Genomic DNA, 16,703 nt, shown 5'->3' on the forward strand with positions numbered 1-16,703 from the left:
TGACGTTTCCAGAAGATCTATTGGTGCGCCATTACTGGCAGGTTGAGATAAGAGCGAGGGAGGTCTTTTCTTTGGGAAATGTAAAACGCTTCTCTGGTAGTTCTCCCCTTGCTTTTCTCTTCTCAATACTTTACTACCGTCGAACCTAATTATCCTGAAGAGATGTAATTAATCTTTCGAACATGTGGGTGACAAAACAGCTTCTTATCTCCAGGAACGGTTTAATCAAGCGTGGATAGGGTTCGGGCGCATGCCCCGGCAAAAAGGAGTGCATGTGAGTGTGTGCGTGTGCTAGAGAAAAGTTTATTGCGAGAGCAGAGCGGCAGTATCCATTCCAGGATCCCGGCAATGGAACCGGGAATATAAAAGTGCAAGCGAGCCAATTCCGAGTCATATGCATATACGCTCACCTTCTCTCGTGTATGGTGTGTCTATGTTTGTGTGTGAGTGTGTGTGTGTGAATGCACGTGAGGCGCGCCAGCTTAGCGATTGTTTCTTCGCTAATGTAAATTTGTAGTTGAGTCGTTGTGAAAGTTTTCGTTCCTTCGGGGCATATTCTCTAATATCTTGAGAAAGTTCTTATTTGCTGAAAGCACGGCTACGATTTTATTCCCCCCCCTACATCCTCCTAATGTCTCTGATACCTGATACGTTACCCCTACACCCCACCGACCCTTACATATCAGAAAGACTCATCCGGGCTCTGACACTATATATATAAATATATTTTTCACGAGATCATTTTGTGAGATTCATTTTAGAAGGAACGGATTGTGATCAGACATGGCTTATGGAAAGCTTAGTATTCTCTTCGTCGAATGTGCTATGTGTGCTTTAGTATATTGGCGTACGGTATACTGTCACCCAAGGGGTAAATATATCTCTGTTTTTTTTTATATTCCTTCTTGGATTTGTTTGTATAAATATAAATATCAAAAATTTACTGAAATATGCATAACCTCACGAGATTAATCTAAAACAGCGTTTTTCGACCAATGGTCCGCGACGATGACATAAGTGGTTCCGCAGGCGGACTTTATTATTTAATTCTAAATGTGGAAAAAATAATTATTCAATTGTTGATGTTATCACCCCATAAGTGTTCAAATAAAAATTGCACATTCATACTCGTACTTACGTTCATAATGCCGCATCGAGGAAATTACCTTCCTAAATAATGTACATCAATGATTGTAGAAAAATAATGTAATTTACGACAAATTTTCTAATTGCTGCTGAAATTGAAGGACGGGATTACTACAAATCACGTTAAACTAAAATGTATTTCACAGGCGGAGGAAAACAATTATACACAAAATATGCTTACATTTAAATGACTAGGTGACCATATCTCAGTGAGAAAAATAAGGGACATTGCGGATTGTCACCAAAAACGATGCAATAATTCGGAAAAATCACCAATTGTTAAAATTATTGGTATGGGAAGGGGGTACTTAGGAAATCGTGGGGAATCGTGGGGGAAAAAGTAGTGCGCAAAAACTTCCATTCTCTGACAAATATGTGAGACTGATATTTATAGTTTTCATAATATGGGGATTATGTTTGTTAATAATTTTAGTAAATATTACGAATTAAAATAAGCGTCGTGGTAAAAACGGGACAAATGAATAAAAAAATCGGAACAACCAGAAATACGGGACATAATTAGTCCTTCGAATTGTTTCAGACGTTTCATTGGTGCTAGGTTCAGAAAGGTTGAGAAACGCTAATATAAAACATACAAAAACAAAATTCGTATTCAGAAATACGACCATAAATTCCGAAAGTATTGCTTTGAGAATCTAGTTGCACTTCGGAAGTTCCTATAAATACATAATTTTGCGATTTCAGCAATTTGCATAATTCTGATCCTGAAAAAAAAGAATACCATATACTTTATTGGAGCTGCCAAAACCCTTCGATCAGGTGAAAATCTATTTAATCCAATTTGCTCAGAGATTTTTCCCTTGTGAATATTATTATTATCAAATTTATTCTGGCTTTGGGTACATGATACGGTAATCTTAAAATTCAAATAATTTTCTCATGCTCGGAAATTTAATGTTATTTTGTAATATTCGAGTGATTCTCGCTTGGTTGTTGAAACTTATCGATTACAGATTAACAGCTGACGGGGCGCCAGCTGACGTGAAGAAGTACTATAGATTCGATTCGAGTCACGCTACCGCCATGTGCTAAGCATGCGGACAACAAACCAATATTTGTGTTGATATAAAGTCCTATAGATATGAGTTACGTATTGTATACAAAGAAGCACAAACGTTTAGGCACACAGTATATGCTTAAAATTAAAATTAGTTGATATAGATTTTGTTAATAATCTTATCCAACATCAGAAATCATGTATATAATCTTCAATATATGAGGTGAGGGTTTCATAAACACTCAGACTTCGAAGTCACATAACAAATTCTAGTTTTCATGCTGACTAAAAGGAGAGTTTCCAATTGTTTTCACATGGACTTCGAATGTTTTCTTGAATCCACCAAAATGCCAAAATTGACTCAGTTTCGGAAAAGGAAGTAGTTTGCGTACTGAGATCAAATGTAAATGTTTCTCTACTGAAATCTCTATTGAATATAATTGATCTAAACAAGGCATCTATAGAGTGTCAGCGCGTAGTGCGTGGTGAACATTGCAAACCAATATCTACATCTTAACAATAGAACGACGGGAATTTCTAACTTCCTAGAACAACGGAATCGGTCATTTTAACCACAATAGAAAAATTCAACACAAATTATTTTTTTCACCGATTTTTAATGAAACTGTATATACAGTCGATAATGCTTATAACGTTCCCACTTAAAACATTTTCCCGCTTAGTACGACTTATTTCCGTGGTCTCAATTCTAACTAAGCCTTATGTTGATCACATAATGTACTGAATGGATTTATTTTTTGGAAGAAATCAACGGCACTAATTAGTTATAGTAAAAAGAAAAATTCATAATTTCTAGTACGCAAGAGAGGTGTTCGAACCCGAGGGAGGATATAGATAAGATATTTTCCCAAACGAACTCGAGGCGACCACCGATAGACAGCACCTTCACTTCCAACCCATCTCACTAATGGCAGTAAATTGCAATATAGCGATATAGCCAGAGTTGGTGTTGGCTGAACAGTACGCAAGAGAACTAGATTGTCTCTGCTAACTTACTGTACAATGAGAGTGATTTAGCCATCCACCACCAAACATCAACGCGATCAGCTCATTTCTGTTGTAATTCGGGGAGGAGCTCTGTTATTTATTAACGGCGATAAATATTCTACCATTACTGAGGAGTTCCGTATCAATCCAAATTTTTAATTGGGATGTTTTTCAAATAAGAGATCTGATATGGTTTCAAAATTAGCCGCAAACACACAATAATTTCAACACACATTTTTCAAGATTTTTCAACAAATACAAATGAATAAGAATCTTACTTACCCGGGGGGAACAAAACTTACCCGGGAGGATTAGAAAACGAGGTTTTCGGTATAACGGTATTCGTTAAGACGGGATTCGACTATATATATATGTATATACATATATATATTTATTTATTATAATTTTTTATTTAAAATTTGTGCCTTAGCTTTTGTGGTATACATTGTTTTTGCTGCAATGTAGCATATATTTAATATTTCGGTTTTGTTTTTGTTATCCATTATTCATTTGCTGCAGGATATCTGCACAATACCCGCAAAGCCTCACAAATTATCATGAATAACTATAAAATTCAAAACCAGTATTGTGCCCAATCTTTTGATCTACACTGTATAATTCTACTAATTAAAATACAAATTCTTGTATCTTATATAAGGTTGTTTAAAACAGTGCTAATGACAGAAATTTCGTTGGCTTATTGAAAAGGGGCTGGCCATTTTAAATTTTGCCCTCTGATTGGAAAATGATCTAGCTCTTTTTAATCAACCTGATATTCTTTAAACTAATTGTAATGAATCCATTCCCCCTGTGGAAAAAAAATCATTTGTTTTAACAGATTTTTCTGATAACATTTTAAAAAGAAAGCGGTAGGAGCAGACTGTCAGCTAGTCAGAACACTTTTTTACAAGTCAAAAAACATTGAATATGTCACCGATAATATGATAAATCGCTTATTATACATTATTATGCATACTTATAAATCGTCTTGCCAAGCTCCATAAAATTATCGCAATCACCGGTGCCTATGCATAATAACAGAGTGTCGTTGGAAAAATTGACGGATACTTGAAATTTATCGCCTTCATCTGCGATTATGGAAAATACCCTAGTGCAATTGGTGAACTTGATGAATATGAAAAAAAAAAATCTAAATGAGCCTACTGTGTGTGGTATTTCATATGCTCGTACCCCAATATAACGATTGCACATTTTACGATCGCACCTCGGTATGATGCAATACATGTGTGAATTACCATTGCATTGTATATCATATAGTACGATTTATCATGTTTACCAACGACACGGTACTTAGGTATAATGCATAATCACCGGTAAAAGTGATTAATTTCGGGAAAATTTTCAAATTTACCAACGACGCCAGGTTACTATGCATAATCACTGGTTAAAGTGATAAATGCAGAGAAATTTATCAAAATTGAAAAAGAAAATGTTCGGTGATTATGCATAATTACCGGCTATTTCACACAATAATTTGATTTATCATATTTACTGAAACATATGTACTGCATTTTTATAATTATTAGATAGAATATAGAATGCGCCCACAAGGTAATCGCTATATCTGTCGCAACCCTGAGGGCGTAGAGTTTTTTCCTGAAGATCGAAGTTGCGAGAGCCAGCGTGCTGAGCACGAGTGGTTCTGCGAAAACGTAACTTGCATCTTTATAAAATTAGATTCAAAATTGCCTGTCTAGGACATTTGTTCCCTGTTGACCAGCTTTTAGGTAAAACTTTTTGCGTCAAGAGGGGACAAAATTCCCATGCTCTTCTGAGTCAAAATAAAATTCCCTCCTGCGAGACTCGCCGTCTTACTAAAAGAAGCTTTATCAGTACACTTCACCGGGTTTTTACAAAATTCACACCCGGTAACTCTTGTTACAAAATTAGGATTTCAGAAGTCTTATTTAAAATACAAAATATGGCAAACATATTTACACAATATACAGTCCCGACTAGCGTCACGCAACAAAATGTCTCCGCTCGCGACAATGATCTATGAGTCAAGCTCGTAGTTGATGCTAAACCTCAGCTTTTTGACCTCCCCTTGGAGAACCTTGTAGCTCCCAGCCGTGCAGCCTGGTCCGTTGGCTAAGCTGCACTTCTTTCTCGATTTTCTCAATCACAATTCACGCACCTGACCTAACGCTGGCAGCCTGCAGCTTTATGTCCCTCCTCACCACAGTTTTTTTGACAGCTCTCGCCGCTTGCAGTTTCGCGCAAGGTGATCAAACTTTCAGCACTTCAAACACTGAAGGGGCTTGAGAAACTCTTTCAGCGCACAACGACGCAAGCCTACGTAAACTGTGCCTCTCTGTACGAGCACTTCAAATAAGCGTGGGTCTACCCGAATGACCCAGTTGATGCTACTACTTTACTGCACACCAATTCCGGTCATATAACGCCATACGACAATTTCCAACCAGAGTTGTTGTGCGGGAAATGAAGGCTCCATTCATTGGTGTTCGTCCCAGGCTTGGTAGGTAAAACTAGCTTCTAACGTTCTAACGTGCCGTCTACGTCGTAGACAATGACCTTCGGGTCCAGCTTCTTTTATCTCCTCCACCGTGAACTTTGCATTGAGTTCATCGTTTTCACGGAAATTGGAAATTAACTTTCCTACCCGCTCTCGCTCTGTTGTCTCGATAATCACAGCACCCCGGTTTGTCTGCCAGTGATACTTCACTTTTATCTTATCTTTCGTCAGGTCGTTGCTCTTGAAAAGGTTAGGCAATGTGCTCTCCCCACCTTAAGTTGTCTTTATCGCAACAAGGTTTCTCGCCTTAGCCTTTTTGCTCTTTGAGCGTACTACCTCTGCGAAGGATCTCTGGCCAGCCACCTGCCCTGGTGCCTCGATGACAACCACTTCATTATCTTGCCCTTCGCCAGTGGCTTTACCACGAGTGATCGTTGAGCCAAAAATCCTGTCTTCAGCCCTTCCGATTTCCTTTGCGTAGGCTTCGTCATCGGTCCGATCTTCCGAGTCAATCAATTTTTTCGTCGTTTGTCCTAATATTCAGTTGTTGCTCATAGAGCCCCACCAGATCCGCGTGGCACCAATCAGCCTGGTTTTGCACCAGCTCATCGATTTCCTCTCGGTAGGGCCGGTGGAAAGACTCTCCAAATCGTCAGTGAGACGCCTTCGCATCTCAACCACGTCCGACTGAAAGTCGAGGTAGTCACGGAGGTTGTTGATGATTCGCTCGCTCCCTCTCACCTGAACTTCTCATAGGTTTTTATTACCCTCTAGGAGCTTCGCATTTCGATCGATCTCTTCCTGCATCAGTTTGTGGACATTACTGTCCCCAAGCGACACAGAAAATCCGTCTTTGATTTCTTCAATATCTAATGTTGGAGCATCGCGAATTTGCTCGCGTTCCTAATACATAGATCCACTCGAGCTCTTCCACGCGCTCTCTTGACACATAGTCTTTGCCTACTGCGAGGAGATCGATCTTCACCTTTTCAAGCTCGGTTTTCAGCTTAGCAACCTCCGTGAGCTGAGACTTTTCAGCCCTCAAATTCTTGTTCTCTCGGCAAACACACCTGCGACGGTGCTCCTTTTCTCTTGAACTCTAGCGAGACTCCGCTCGAAGGCACTCATCTCATTCTGAAACTCCTGATTTTCTTTATTTAGGAGTAGAACTCCTTGTTCAAAGTCCTGCAATTTGGTTTTTCCTTCTCCTCTTTTCCAACTTCCTTACCTTTTTGGTCAGGGGTCATTCAAGTATTACATCAGCATCGAGGGGGAAGGAGGGGTTTCGGATTTGCTGACTTTTGATGACAAGGGGGGGGATTTAAAGGTTGCTTACGTCATCAACCACCCCTTTTTGAAGATATGAAATATTCTAAGCTGCTGACGAAATTTTGGTTGAGGGGGGGGGAGGGGGAGGGGTCAGTGTTTTTCTGACCTTTGCTGACAGGGGGGAGGAATGGCTGAAAATCTGCTTACGTAATACTGAATGACCCCTCAGGGTCTGGTTTTCACGTTCGAGCTCATTTTCCAGTCGGTTGTGTCGTGTCACCTGTTCCATTGGCTGGTTTTTACAAAACACCTGACCCGACCCACGAGGAGGTGGGAGCAGACTCCCTATTTGTGTTGAGTTTCAATGAGTTTTAACTTTAAAAGTTTTACCCCATAAATTTTGCTTTAAGCAATAGTAGTCTTAGTATTTAGCTTACTACGCACAAATTAATTTATAAACTCCAACTAAACACGCGAAACTCAGCCAGCATGACTCTGGGTAAGGAAATATATACTCAGACTATGCTTCTGGTATGAATGCTCTAAATATAGAGAATTTCTAGCATGCATTCACGTTATTATGTGTTCACCATTTCATATTTAGATAATCAGCCTATTTGATGAAAAATGTATTGCGGAAATTTAGGAGAAAGAACCAAATATAAATAAGGAAATGATAATTCGGTTTCTTTCTTTCTGAAAAAATAAATGATTTCAAAATTCTGAACTCGTGAAATATCTTTGTGTTCAAAAGAGAAATTATAATCGTACGGTTTCTTAGGGTTCGATTTGTCTGGTCGTCCTTTCACCTCCAATAGATTTCTGACAAGCTTAACCAGAATTCCGTAGACAGTTTCATAATCACCCCCCACGAAATCTGTCAATGCAGATTTAGGAAATTGCCCGAGTGCTTATAATGTGAGACAAGCTTCATTATAAGAGGAATTAATTATTTTCCAAGTCGCGAGCCTGAAAAGCTCGAGAGGATTAGTAAGAACGTGGCTTCTCGAATCAATACGACTTCGAATTTCAAATTTCGCCGTTCCCACCGCGAAGTGAAATGTAACCTTAATGGAATTTCAAGTGGCCTACGTACCTATTTTCTTTACCTAAAACTCTAGAAGTGCTTTATTCCGCGAGAGCACTCAATAGCTACAAATATTGACACTAAAATCGCATATGGGAAAGTGATTTCAAAGGTGATCTTCCCGAATTCATCGGAAATTAATTTGCACGTGTGGATGAAAATTAAAGCAGGTTATACTCGACATCGTAGGTCTCACATGATACGCTCTCACTGTCTTCAAAATCACATGAAAGATTCATTAGATGAGATTATGTTGGTTATTCATTCGAAAGTATTCCACTTTAGTGTTGAGACTTATGTATAAATTTTACATAAGTATGTAATCCGGTATCAAATTTGAAATCTAGATTAAAATATTAGAATTCTTATACTTTAACAAACTAGTGTGAAATTACTTATTCAATATGTTCAGAAATTTTACATGAACTTGTTATACTGGAATTACGAACAGGAAATTCTGCGTTAGGTGAGTGTTTGTCTTTCCAGTGGAAACGTCTCACCAAATCTATATATATAAAATTGATTTTCTGTCTGTCTGTGTGTATGTATGTTCTCTATACAAATCTACAATTTTAGATCGATCGTCGCCAAATTTTGCATATATACCAAATGGGACCTGACTTAAACGATAGGCTACTTTAAAATTTCGTCAGAGCAGGACAAGTGTCCCAAATGGGCAAAAAACTGTCGGGCAACAATGGTTTTTGGACCTCAACAATCACTTCCCGAACGTTTACTTTGGTTACCGTGGTTCCCTAGCAATGCGTTTAAGACGTTTATATGCCTTTACAATGGTTTGTCATTTCTTCAACGCTGTCAGTATATGTATAATATTTATGCCTTTATAGTGTTTTGCCACTTTATTCAATCCTCCCAGTAATGAGAGCTTTTTGAATAGACACCATCATCTGCATCACTTTGAGGGTCAGGCAAAGGATGATGCCCCATAGAAATCAGTGTTAAAATTGCCGATTTTACTGTAGAAATGCTGAAATTTTGTGCAGTTTTCTGTCACATCAATAATTTTAAAAATTGCATTGAATTCTAGATTTCTGAAATATTGAGTTCGATTAGAGATATACGAAGTCCATCTGATCAAATATGAAGTAATTAGCCGGACCTACTTTTGAGTTGGATATTCATGCAATAACATTGATTTCAACTATTTATTTATATCTTCTTGACCATGAAAATTAATGTCTGCGTATTGTCTTTTGATACTCAACTGCATAAATTCATAGTTTAGGATGTTTTAAAATTAATTATGGGCCCGTAAAGTACATCGAAGAAATTCCACAGCTTCAATTAAGCATTTTTGGAAGCTGAAACTGGCAGATTTAATAACTTGAAATTCAGGGGGAGGGAATCGAAATACCTAGCACCCCTTAAAAAAGAAAAATATGTATATTCGTTTCTATGTTTCTTTAAATCTAGATTTGTTTATTTCATGAAGTCGCGCAGGAAGTCGCCATATTGGTTAACTTAGACACGGTTTGCATGTCCCTCAAAGAAAGAGGGAGATATCACGTGATCCAAACAGCCTCATTGAAGAAAACCCGGGCAACGCCGGGTATTATAGCTAGTTACACATAATACTGATCATTCAAAAGTGAAACCCAAACCTGAGATATTCCTTACACAGATGTGAAACCTTTAATTTCATCATTTCTTTTATTGGGAGTTTGATATAAGAGTTTTTATATTGGGTTGAATTTCCGTATGCAAATTCCCAAAACTTCCTGACTTCTGAAAATCACCGATGCGCTGATATGTGCTCGTTTATAATTCGAGCAATTTTATCCAAAAATTGTTTCCTATTTTCGAACCTCGTATATCAGGGTGCCGTAGATATGAGATTTTAACAGTTCGTACTTTCTTCATCATCGCTCTACCAATTAAATGCAGTAGTGCATTGAAGTCCATGGTTTGCATAAGAAAATAGAGGTGATGACAATTTAATGTCATCTCACACCATCTCTAAAGTAATATAAAATTTTGAAAATAAATGTGGCTGGAAGTGCATCTTTACAACGGGAGTTACCAGCTCCCTATACTTGGAAGGCTCGAGTTATTCACTTATCAATTTTTGAATGGGTAAAAAAATCACCTGCAGTTCCATTGCTACATCTGTATTGTAGGAGAACGCAAATTGCCTTCAGTAAGCCAAATGAAGTAATCAAAATGAATTTCATCTTCCCTTCAGAATCAGGGCTATTTCCGCAGCATAATGAGCCCCCGGGCTACGCGATGCACTGATGAACTACAAACAAGTTGGACGCTTTCAACAATAGAAGTTATGAATGAACATGTAAGGAGCTTTATCAACAAAGGTTGACCGATGTGAGCCCGAACGTTAGGACAGAAGTGCATGAATGGTGTTCGTAGAAGAAAGTATCAATCCACAACATCTGATAAGTATAACACTTTGTGGCTCCCGAACGGTAGCGCATTTGATAATTTTTGCCTCATCACAGTCATTTTCTGCACACGTTGGCTAATTAGACCGGGGCCGAAATGTAAAACGGCAGGTTTGACATTTTTGCCTTTTTTATACTCACCGGCATGTTGGTGGACTAACTCCTCTGTGTGAGACTCCCTGCAAAAAAAATATTTTTCTGTAGTCATGTTTCGCTGATTCTGCAGCGAACGGTAGCATTCTAGCATATTGGAGTCATTGCATATTACTAGTGCTGTGAAGACAAAAAATATTATAAAATACAATATCACGATTATAACGCGAAGTGCAGAAATGATAAAAGGGAAAAAAATCCTGATGGCGATAAACCGGGGATGTAAAAGTGTTCGCAACGTCAGTTTATCCTCCCATTTCCCGTTTTAATTTTCGCACATTTTGCTTCCTGTACTTACCTTTATTTTTGTTATTATTATTACTAAAAATAGTACTTGCGTTTTATTGATATTTGCTTTCAAATTTATCCCTCCCTGATAACTCATTGTTGTCATGTTACGTACTTTTACGTTTTTTTGCAATCCTGCACTTGAACTCGTGTCACGTATTTAGTAGACTTTCGGGGCAGAGCGGGTGTCGTTATGCCTGCTTCACGGATGCACCCACAACGCAATACACCCGCAGATATTGTGTTAAAAAGCGTGTCACGCGTTTGTGCAAAGTTTTCTTTCTTCTTTTTCAACTTGTTAAACGTTGAGTTTGTCTTCTTAACAAAATAAAAACTGTATTGTACTAAAATACATCCCATTATTTTTAGCTGACCTCGAGCCTGAATTCGTTGGGACATCCGGTAATGTAACGGTCACTGAAGGTTCTGACGCTCTATTATCTTGTGTAGTCGATAATCTAGGCTATTATAGGGTAAGTTGTGTTTCAAATTCCTCTGAGTCTGCATACGTACATATGTACATTAATAGAACACCTTGCGTAAAGAATGTTTTTAGATATTTCTCCAGCGCATGTGTTAAAAAAAGCACATTATTTCTCGAATTTCGCATCAGTCGGCTTTTCGCAGCTGCTACCGGTAGCACGGCCCTGTAAACCATTGTAAAAACTCTCTGACTCAACTGTACTGTGTATACAGGCTGGTCATAGAGTAATTCTGCCGACATACAGGCACCTGGGGCAGGTAAAGCAACTATAGCGACTGAAATTCGAGATACAAATGTTACTCTAAGTATGCGCTCGAGATTGAAGAGAAAAACAAAACCCTAGCTCTCGCGGTTTTGGCTGTAGCAACAGAAATTCGAAAATTCAGATAACAATAAAAACCAAACAGAGAAATCAAATAGAAATTAAAAGTCAGTGCTTTATATCTTATGCTGAAGCCACGTACATACATAAAATCGTTTTACTATGACTCAGCGGATTTGCAACTACTGAAATGTTATAATTCAGCTCACAAAAAATAAAATGGCGGCATTCTTCAGCAGACATAAAAACATGTTAATCTGTGTTACAGAGCATATAATTCACACCGACGTGTAGCATGAATTATTAATTTATATAGTATAATATCACTTTTCCGCCATTGTTATGCTGCACACCGGTTTAAAACTACGAACCAATTTTACTTGAAGAAGTGTAACAATGCTTTTATTTGATAAGTGGCAGTAGATATAGCATGAGTGGTCCGAAGCTTACAGGAATTCCTCTCTTGAAACTGAAATAGATAAGTAGATATAGCAGCAGTTCAACGCGTTTTTTTTTTTTTAATTTCTGGTGTATAATTCGAGAGCATATTATTGTGACTAGTGTCATTAAAACGATGAAATTAAATTGCATACCGTATATTTTGTTTTCTGCCGCAATCAAAATAAAAATATTTGCCATTAGCTCCGCGTCCAACTACGGAACAAGTAATAGCTAAAATCCTACGGCAAGCATTAAAGCATAAATTATATGCACCGATATTATGCCGCATAAAATTTTTTAACGGTATTACACCATTCATTTTCATGTTGTGCACCCATTTTAATCCAACAACTGATTTTACTCCAAGAATTTTATATAACAGATCTTTTTTTTGTATTATTTCATGATTGGCAGCAGTGGTTCTAGTCAATGCATGGTCTCGATTGTATAATAGTAAAGTGTAATTGTGAAATATAATGAGTCAGAAGGTCGGAAATTGTTTCTCCCATTGTTTTTCGTTCGCCTGTTCACAAATCATTTCTCAGATTTATACCGGTTCGAAGTTGATCACGAAATTTCACCGATCCAATAAGAAAAATTACTAAGAACTCTGGGCTACAAAAAATGATATAAGACTACAAATGCAGTCATTCAAGTAATCAAAAAAATCAGACATTTACATTTTTTGTTATCATGTTTGCTTTGAAGGAGGTTAATTTGTTTGGGAACACAGCGATAGAGGATCGGTTGTTTTAATGATAGCTGTGTTACGGTAAATGTGATAAATCGGATGTTTTACATAATAACCGGTTATTATGCATACTTACCAATCGTCTGGGAAATCTTGACAAATTTATCATATTTGCCAGCGATTATGCACGATTATCAAGTGTCATTTGATAAATACTTGGAATTTATCCCCCCTTTATCTGTAATTATACATAACGCCTTAGTGTAATTGGTGAATTTAATAAATATAAAAGGATTCCAATAGAGTGTAGTATGTGTGATGAATATGGTGTGTGTCGGATCTCTCGACATAATATCCCCTTTTACGTACTTTTTACGTACTCTGATATAATTATACAATGTATGTATGAATTATGGTGTTTTATAGTGTATCATATATTGTGATTTATCATGTTTACGAACGATTTGACGCTTCGGTATTACGCATATACGCCGGTAAAAATGCTAATTTTTTAGTACTTATTAAATGACAAACGGCACGTTGGTGCTATGCATAATCGCCGTTGAAAGTGATTAACATAGGGAAAATTATCAAACCTACCAAAATGTTTGGCGATTATGCTTACTAACCTGTTATTTTGTGTAATAACCAGATTTATAACATTTACCGTATAACAGATATAACACAAAAATATAGAAAGATGTATGACACAGATCACAAGAAGAAAAAAAGTCACTTGAATAGGAAATCACCTAACATTATATGATATTCAAAGGATAAAACTTTTGAAATATATATCGACTGCTCACACTGCATAACGACAGAAAAATATTCCAAATTACGTCACAGAAGACGTTCCAGAAATGTAGCGATAATATCCGAAAGTCGGCTGGAATTGGATGACAAAAACATCAGAGAGATAAATTGGAAAATTCTAAAGGGACGCTTTCTTACAGTATTCTTAAGATGTTTGAGAGCGCTATTCATACGTGGCCCAGACTGTGAATGCTAATCAGACATGAACACATATTGAACAAAAAAAAATCACAATTTTTTCACTCGACAACCATGAATTTTTCCTTCAGATTCGATTAGCCCGCGTTTGAGTTTTTATATATATGCGAGCAACTGATATTTTATTAAATTCATATTGATTCAAGTTTGCTGAACAAATTAGATTATATCAAGCGTGTTTCGCTTTTCTTATGTTTCTTATTCAGTATCACGGTTAGGTCGTTTGAAGATACTTAGAAAATGATAGCGAAGAAAGAAAGTGGTCCTGTCATCAGAGTTAGAGTCATTTAGATCGTTTTCAACCTCTAGGGAGAGTTTAATCGTTTTCTGATGGTCTGTACCATCGACGAAAGAGTATCTTAAAGAAGATGACATTCTGACCTAGACATTTGAGATGTCCTTCTCATCAAAACCATTAATATTTTTATCTCTTTTTTTCCATAAAAGTAATTGTTCTTTTCATGCTATGTGGGTTTTTTTTTTTGTTTTTGATACAATATAAAAAATCATTTTAATTACATTTTGGCTCTCTTGCTCCCGGTACAAATAGCTGTAATACAATTGAACGTCATAAAAGATCTAAATCTAGATTCGGAAAGTGATGTCCTGTAAAATACTGGTCTTGTAACAATTCCGACGTAAGTAAAAGAGGATTGACGGGCACATAAAAGACGATTATTAACACTTCAATGCACATTTCAGTATTCGGCAGACAAGGTACGTGCACAAAAGCGTTATTGAAACATTCCTTCTCCGTATCATACTTGCTTAGGTCCAGAACTCCACGTCATCCCTTTTTATTGATTTTTTTCTTTTAATATATATATATATATATATATCATTCATATCAGTATTGATATCATTCATATATACATTATAGAGTAGTCAAAAAACCAATACCCCCATTGAAAAGTAATATACAATCAAAAAATTTGAATGCGGAAGTGTGAGCTGGGATATGTTTGTTATGATAATTAATTGTAGTTTAAATAGAATAGAAAAAGTTTAGAATGCGCATTTATAGCGTCGTATCAATATTATTGGTTTAATATTGCGTACGTGAAATACACCAATATCGCAAGTAGTCGAGATATCAACATTGATATTGAAGGACCAGTTTCACCCCTCTCCACACCGCTTTGATCAGATGTGAAATCATTACAAGATGAGTGTGTCTGGAAAATCTCAAGGAGCTGCCAAGAAAATGAAATAAATGAAAAGGAAGAACATAAAGAGGGCTCCCCCCCCCCAAGCCCTAAGGATAACCTAGCCATTCAGAAACAAAATTCTCGCATTCTTGTTTTATATTCCAAACTATTTGCAACTGAAAGAAATGCATCGGATCTATTTTTGCTGGGGATGATAGCAAAAATGATTTGCTTTAGTGATTAAAAACTAATTATGTAAATCATCGTTTCTTAGAACGTCGTTATGTGTAATCAGCAATCGCGCAAAAGTTTCATCTTTGAAACTGTCCATATAAGACAGGAATCTGTATTCATTCGGATTCTGAATTCAGGCTGCAGCTAGAACAACTGGTAACAAGATTAACCTTAAAAAAAGAGTAGGATATTTTTATTTACCACATGGTCTTTACTATACGGTCTATTTAGTTCCTCACGCACGCTAAGCAAGCTACATATTTCACTACGGATTTTTATGCATTTTCCAACAAAAAAAATTTGGCATCCACTGCATATCTGTAATGTATCGTTTTCGCATCGTGAAATTTGGCAATCCCGTCGTTTATTTGATGTAATTGTAGCTGACGCTACTGCCGGTAGTGCTTCAAACATGCTGGAAATTCTTGATATAATAATGTCACTTTCATAATTCCTCTTTTAATGTCGGGATGAACTCGTGTCTTTTGATTATTTTTCCAGTTTCTTTGAATATCACCTAAGTGTCGACTGCTGTCATATCCTAAGGAAAAAAAAGTTATGTTGGTCATCTTCGAGATCCCACGTTAACATATTTTTTCGGGCCATCTGGTCAACGATATGCACCCCGAACTTATTTTGTCATAGCATTTTACCCCGTTTCTCGAAATTTCATCAGTTTGATTCCAATGCTGGGATGAAACTAATATGTTTCTTCTGAGCTACGAAGTAAATTTCTCATTGGAAGAAATTATTAACTGAGAACTAGAATTATTATCTTCTGTGTTAAGAACTAATGTGTTTTTTTTTTACTTGGTATAGGGTTGGGGTGATATCATTCAGTGTTTGTATGGTGTGTATCACCATTGCAAAAACACGTCCCGTGCTCTATAAGAGCCATTTCTAACACCCGTTTCCTAGGAAGCTTTCACAGCAGATGGTAAAAAGAAGAGTTATAACAAGTATAACTAGAACAAAAACTGAACTTCCCAGATTAAGATCAGAATAAAAAAGTTTCCTCAATTTCAGTTACCGTGACACCATAGATAAGTATATAAAATGTGTTTGTTTTTTCAATCGTACTCTGCGCTGGATCTTGAATGCGTCCTTAGTCCCACCTTTGACCCATCGAGTTTACCAGAAAAATATCAGCGCAGTTTTTTTTTACAGACATACTACTAATACTTCACCATACAAGTAGAATCTTTGATGAACTGGTATATGACGGAATATAATTTCGGAGAGTATGGGTAGGTTTTAATATATTATAAGAGGTACGATTGTTTCGTGTTCTGCTCGTGCTGTCATCCATATTTTGAAATAAAGGTGGTAAATGCTGGAATTTTCATGTAATGTAAGCGTCGTGATAAAAGACGACCTGCTCTCTGCGAAGAGATATTTTCAAATATAAGACAGACTTGCATCCGCACTTGGAGGTTGGAAAACCGCAGAGAACCAACTTCAGCCGTCTACCACTGTGATGTCTCAA

At 37.0% G+C, this 16,703-nt stretch overlaps 1 protein-coding gene across 1 annotated transcript in view; it reads left to right on the forward strand.

Annotated features, from left to right (window-relative positions):
* Window positions 1-333: 333 nt before the first annotated feature.
* The window catches only part of LOC149071761 (neurotrimin-like), a 45,377-nt gene continuing 29,007 nt past the window's right edge, over window positions 334-16,703 (forward strand). The window contains exons 1-2 of the mRNA XM_089247814.1: window positions 334-871; window positions 11,253-11,356. Of these exons, the coding sequence (XP_089103940.1) occupies window positions 784-871; window positions 11,253-11,356 (192 nt within the window). The 5' untranslated portion in view covers window positions 334-783. The remainder of the gene's footprint in view (window positions 872-11,252; window positions 11,357-16,703) is intronic.

Source organism: Pholcus phalangioides, unplaced genomic scaffold, assembly GCF_987345545.1.
Source record: "Pholcus phalangioides strain wild (caught in Gottingen) unplaced genomic scaffold, Ppha-v1.0 ptg000018l_1, whole genome shotgun sequence".
Classification (NCBI taxonomy): Eukaryota; Metazoa; Arthropoda; class Arachnida; order Araneae; family Pholcidae; genus Pholcus; species Pholcus phalangioides.